The sequence below is a fragment of the Silene latifolia genome, chromosome Y, assembly GCF_048544455.1.
Source record: "Silene latifolia isolate original U9 population chromosome Y, ASM4854445v1, whole genome shotgun sequence".
NCBI classification, from domain to species: domain Eukaryota; kingdom Viridiplantae; phylum Streptophyta; class Magnoliopsida; order Caryophyllales; family Caryophyllaceae; genus Silene; species Silene latifolia.
The window spans coordinates 266,090,016-266,096,427 of record NC_133538.1 but is presented as its reverse complement, the minus strand read 5'-3'; the positions used below and the strand labels follow the sequence as shown (position 1 = coordinate 266,096,427).

The window sequence follows — 6,412 nt, the reverse complement described above, 5'->3', positions numbered from 1 at the left end:
TATTGTAATGAATAAAGTCGGTTATTCTATATGTGATTCAGTTATTCACTCGTGACTTATAGTTATTTTACAATCCAGTTACTTCTTGGGTGTTCTGTGAAGTTATATCCTGCTTTTTGGTGATTTGCAGGTTGAGTAACGATATACGCGGATAATTGATATTCAATGGAAAAATTGATGTATATACTTGGTCATTTTTTGTTAGCTTTCATCTTGTTTAATTGATTAACTTAGTTATAGTAATGTAGAGAAATTCAGTTATTGTAATGTAGAAAGTCTGATATTTTTAGTTATTCTAATGTAGAAACTCAATTATTGTAATGTAGAAACTCAGTTATTATAATGTAAAACTTTAGTATTTGTAATTATTGTAATGCAGAAACTCGGTTATTGTAATGAGTAAATCGTGTTATTTTATTGAGATGAAACTCAAATATAATCAAATTTCTATCTTGTGTTTGTTTTCATGCTGTTTAATTGAATAACTAGTTATTTTCATTCAATCAACAATTGAGATTAGTTAATACAATAGCAAAATCAGAAAAATGAATAATAATATATATAACAAGGTTAAAAAAAATCACTTACTTTCATTATATAACTTTACAACACATTACATTTAAACATCTCCAATAAGTTATAACTAAGCATCATTAACATTACATCTAAGCGTTTCAAATAATACATCAAACAATGGTAACATCACAAATATTACATATATTTATCTCCGATACTACATCTAAAAGTGTTTCTTCCAACGAAAATCGCGTCTTGTCGTTGTTTTCACCGTTTTTCCACCAGTATTTCTTCCCGACGAGAACCATATTTTGCCTATTGATGAGGGCTGAATCCGCAGAAAACAAAAGCCCACTGAAAGATCTAAAAGCAAAAAGAATGGGATAAGTTATAAATAATTATGAAAGTATAAGCAAATTATATAAGACCACAACAATAACTCCAAATTGAAATAACTAAATTAAAACAATACAATTATTGATATGTAATATTACTATAACTAACTTAAACAAATTATATTAAAATGAATCATCTTACAACAACTCTAATTTGAAATAAGTAAGTTAAAACAATACAATAACTAAGTTTGAATAATAGAATAACTAGGTTAAAGCTATACAATAACTATTATTAACAAAATATATTCTAACATATATAGCAAACAAGAAATAACTAGAAAATACAATAACTGAATTAGAATAATACAATAACTCGGTTAAAGTAATACAGTAACTATTATTTACAGATTAACACAATAAACAAGAAATAACTATAAAATACAATAACTGAGTTTGAATAATACAATAACTCGGTCAAAGCAATACAATAACTAACACCAACAGAAAAAATTCGACAGTTTGATGCTTGAGACATCTTGATTGTTGTACAAAGTGAGTTTCTTACTTTTTGAATTCTCAAACAGTGAGACGGACTAAATATCATACATAAGTACAAACATAAATACAACGAATCAACGAAAATGAAGTGGATAATAAACAAAAACGATAATGAAAAGTGAAAACGCACAAATCAGATCTAGAAAAACAAAATTAGTACTTACCTATAGTGAAATTGAAGAGAAATACTAAGATGAAGCAAAAGCAACAACGAATCTCCTTAATTGATGACAAATTTGAACGAGGATGATGAAGATTGAGTTTGTAGCCTACAATTTGAAGGAATTTTATAAAGGTTGAATTTGACAAAGTTAAACGATGTCGTCGTCGTCGTTCTTCTCTTTTTTTTTTTTTGTTCTGGCTTTTTAGGGGGAAAAGAGGAGAAAGAGTGTGATTTTACTAATAATGAGGGATATAGAGAGAAAAGTGAGTATTTATAGGTTAAGCAAGATTTAATCTCAGTCATCCATCTTAGATTAGATTAGTGGTTCAGATTCAGAGGGGTAACTCACCAAAAAAACCAAACTCATATGATCCTATTTTTTTTTCTCTCTCTCTCTCTCTCTCTCTCTCTCTCTCTCTCTATATATATATATATATATATATATATATATATATATATATATATATATATATATATATATATATATATATATATATATAGTGTCAAGTTCTCCTAAGTCCTTTTCATCTTTTGAGCCCCTAAGTCTTTATTAGGGCCCTTGGATTAGGTAAATGGAGAGTGGAGATTTGCCTACTTTAAAGCCAATATAGGCGTGAAAAAAAAAGGAAATAGGTTGAGGAGGAGAGAGGGTGTGTGTGTCAGTACTATTGTCTATTACCCACTGTGCACACACAAACACATGCATAATCATTCAACAACCTTCCTCAACACGATTCTAAACAAACTCCACCAAAACACAATTTGAAAAAAAACTCATCATGGATATTCATTCTTACTGGCGATAATTTAGAGCAAATAAAACTTCTGAAAATAAAAATCTTACATTCTTCCTTTATCATCTTCCATTCTTAGAAACAAACAACAAGACCACCGTCCAACGTAAAAAATGACGGATTTGCAAATGATTCCATTTGTCGATGGTAATATTTGGATTGTTTATTTATTTTCTTCATTCAAAGTTAGGTTATATTTCTTTTTTTATCAAAACATTAGGTTAAATATCAACAGTAGCTTAAATATGAGAAGGAAGTGTATTTTAGGATATTTTTGAAGCAGGATGTTCTTTTTATTATTTGAAATCTGTAAATCCACTCTTTCAACATGAACTCCAGCATTATAGAGTTCAACATCAACTCTGTGAAGTTGAAGTTAAACTTCTCGACGTTGGAGTTATTTATCTGGTAGATAATGTCACATTTGTTATGAGTTGGTTCATATTTCAGTTTCTTATTTGTAAGAGTCAATATAGTATCTGCAACGTGACAGTAAAAAGACGAATAAAGTGTAACTGTAACATTCAAAAGTGTAATACTGACGGATGAAAGAGTAATTTCAGGATTAACAAAACTGTAATTATAATGGTCGTAAATGTAATTTTAACTACAAATGGTGTGATTTTAAGCAACAAATGTAATTGTAGTCGTACAAAGTACAATTCTTTTAACTGTAATTGTAAATTTGAAATTCAAAAGTGTAATCTGTAATTGTAATTGTAAAAATTGTAATTATAACAGATAAAAGTGTTATTTTAACAACTAAAAGTGTTATTATAACAGACAAAAGTTCTAAATTTGTAAACAGTAATTCTAATAGGAAAAAGTATAATTGCGACAGAGAAACGTGTAATTTTGACAAGTAAAAGTGTTATTGTAACAGGCAAAAGCTGTAAGTTTTGAAACTGTAATTCTAATAGTAACAAGTATAATTGTAACAGACAAAAGTGTAATTGTAACAACCAAAGGGTTATTGTAACAGAAAAGCTGTAAGTTTTTAAACTGTAATTGTAATAGTAAAAAGTATAATTCTAACAGACAAAAGTGTAATGATAACAACCAAAAGTGTAATTCGAACGAAGCTATAATTTTAACAAATATATGGGTTACTTTAAGTTGTTATGAAAACAATTGATAATAATGACACTATTGACAGATAATATTGAACACAATGGAAAAAGAAAGCCGAACGAGGAAGAATTTTGCAGGGACGTTGAAGCTAAGTTCACCCCATATGTTGGTCAGGAATTTCTGGAAATAGAGGAAGCAGTGACATTTTATAGAATTTATGTTGTTGCTTGTGGTTTTGATGTGCGTAAGTACACGACTAAGAGATGGCGTGGCGGGGAAATAAAATCTAAACTGTTGGTTTGCAACCGGGAGGGGTTCAAACATAAGGGACAATTGGAGTGTAGTGGCCGCCAGGACTCAGGTAGGAGACACAAAGTCAGGCGCGTTGGGTGCAAAGCGAGGATTAGGCTATTCATGAGAAATGGGGAATTAATAATTGACAGATTCCACAGTGGCCACAACCATGAACTTGTATCAGCCAGAGATAGAGAGTTTCAAAAGTTGGCATGCAACATAACAGACTATCACAAAATGATAATCCTTTATAATTCAAGGGTGAGTATTCCAGGTTTGCTGAAGTTAGCCTTCGCCTTCCTGAACTTTCAGATTTGTTGGTTAGAATTACACTTTGTTTAAGTCATTAGAATTCTACATTTGTCTGTTAAAATTACATTTTTGTCTATTACAATTATACATATATCCGTCAAAATTACAATTTATTTTGTCAAAATTACAGTTTTGTTGATTAAAATTACACTTTTGTTGATTAAAATTACACTTGTATATGTTATAATTTCACTTTATTTTGTTAGAATTACACTTTTGTCTGCTAAAATTACACTTTATGCTGCTACAATTACACTTTTTCTTGTTAAAACAACACTTTTGTTTTTTGAAATTATACTTTTGTATCTGTTTAAATTACGTTTTTGTTGATTAAAATACATACATCTACAAGATTGCCAATAATCAACAGCTGAAGATAGGAGTAACGAAGACTTACAAAATTTTGAAGGAACATGTTAATGGGTTTGAAAACATCAAAGCTAGTTTAAATGATTTTAAGAACTTTCACAGAGATGTGAAATGCTACATTCATGAACGGGACGGTCAGATGTTCGTGGACCACTTTAAGGAATTGGCTGTTAATGGGCCAAGGTTCTTCTTTGACTATGATGTTGATTCTGACGGTAGCCTTAGTAAAGCTATATGGGCCGACGGAATCGCTAGAAGGAACTACTCAGTTTTTGGGGATGCAGTGTCGTTCGATCCGACGTATTCCACCAATAAGTATGACATGGCCTTCACACCTTTCATCGGGGTTGATCACCATAAACGATCGGTCACTTTCTGTGGAGCACTGGTTGCTCATGAAGATGCAGACTTGTTTAAATGGGTTTTCACCCGTTTTTTGGCTGCGATGGGTGGGAAAGAGCCTAATTATATCATCACCGATCAGGATGCTGGTATTCTTAAAGCGGTGTCATTGGTGTTCAAGACAGCGCGCCACCGATATTGTATGTGGCATATCATGAACAAGGTGCCAAGCAAGTATGGAGTGATGAGAGATGATTATTCGGTCTTTGTGAAGAAATTGAATGCCATAATATGGGATGAAGACATTGAAGCGGCAGAGTTCGATGCAAAATGGGAAGAAATTGGCAGAGAACACAATGTTAATAACATTGACTGGTTCAAAGAAATGTACGCTAAAAGGAAGCAGTGGGTTATGGCTCATGGTAGGGACCTAGATATGGGGGGGAAGGGGGGGGGGGGGGTTTATGAGGACAACCCAAAGATCAGAGAGCGAAAATAGTTTTTTTAAGTGATTTGAGAGTAAGTCAGGAACATTAGTTGAGTTTTCGATGCATTTTGACAGCGCGATGGACCAGCAAAGACACACATAGAAAAAGATTGACAACTGTAACAGACACACTTTCCCTATAATATCAACGCATCTAGCTATCAAAGTGCACGGGGCGCAAGTGTACAAACATAGAGTATTCGAGGAATTTCAAGAAGAGGTCAAGTACGCAATCGGTACTTGTAAAAGTAGAGGATTTACTGAGTGGGACTCTTTAGAGGTGACCACTGTAAGAGATGCAAACAGGAACAAAAATTATGAGGTTACATACTGCCCAGGTATCATTCTGTAGCATTTGTTTGTTAAAATTATACTTTTATCCGTTAAAATTACACTTTTGCTGACTAAAATTACACTTTGGGTTGTTAAAATTACACTTGTCTTAAAATTACACTTTATGCAGCTAAAATTACACTTTTGCCTTTTAAAATTACATTTATATTTTGTGTTATGTAAGGTCTATCTATCACTGCTATGCCGGTTAGAATTACACTTATGCCGGTTAGAATTACACTTTTGTGTATTATAGTCACACTTTCTTCTAACTGATTTAACTAACATATTACTCTATATTGTTGAACTAGATACATTGAAAGCCACTTGTAGCTGCAGAATGCTTGAGAGGAAAGGCATTCTTTGCCGGCATGTCACATGGATTTACTCATCAAACGGAGTGAAGATTATTCCAGAACAATGTGTTGTTAAAAGATGGTGTAAAGATGCAATGTTGTCTAAAATGTGCGATTGTAATGGTGAAGCAACTGAGGACGTTGATATAATAGATGGAAAACAGATTGCGATGTCAGTATTGTGGTCAGAGATTCATCAGACAGTTGGTATGCTCATGGGCAAATTGAAGAATGATGTCGACAACTTTTCTAGTCTAATTAGACAGTTTAAGGAGAAACTTTCACCATTAGGATCACCATTGAATAAACAACAACAGTTGGAGAAAATTCTTGGTTGTTCTCCTAGTCAGGAGATAACCATTTTGCCGCCCAAGAAATCCAAAAACAAGGGTAGCGGAAAGAGAATGTTGCCGATGAAGGCAAAAGCAGTTGCTTTAGCAAGGAAGCCAAAATGTATGTGTAAAATTGCAAGCGATTAG

General features: G+C 32.4%; 1 protein-coding gene across 1 annotated transcript; it reads left to right on the top strand.

Moving 5' to 3' along the window:
• Nucleotides 1–4,737: 4,737 nt before the first annotated feature.
• LOC141630606 (protein FAR1-RELATED SEQUENCE 1-like) lies at nt 4,738–6,412 on the top strand. The gene is made up of 3 exons (XM_074443393.1): nt 4,738–4,906; nt 5,403–5,582; nt 5,889–6,412. The coding sequence occupies exons 1-3, from the start codon at nt 4,738–4,740 to the stop codon at nt 6,410–6,412; spliced, it is 873 nt and encodes a 290-aa protein (XP_074299494.1).

Bases quoted from the DNA above. Each gene is read 5' to 3' on its own strand.
- LOC141630606 (XM_074443393.1), top strand. From the start codon at position 4,738: ATGGCCTTCACACCTTTCATCGGGGTTGATCACCATAAACGATCGGTC. The intron at 4,907-5,402 runs GTATTCTTAAAG...CAACGCATCTAG, and splicing joins CATCACCGATCAGGATGCTG to CTATCAAAGTGCACGGGGCG. The intron at 5,583-5,888 runs GTATCATTCTGT...TTGTTGAACTAG, and splicing joins TGAGGTTACATACTGCCCAG to ATACATTGAAAGCCACTTGT.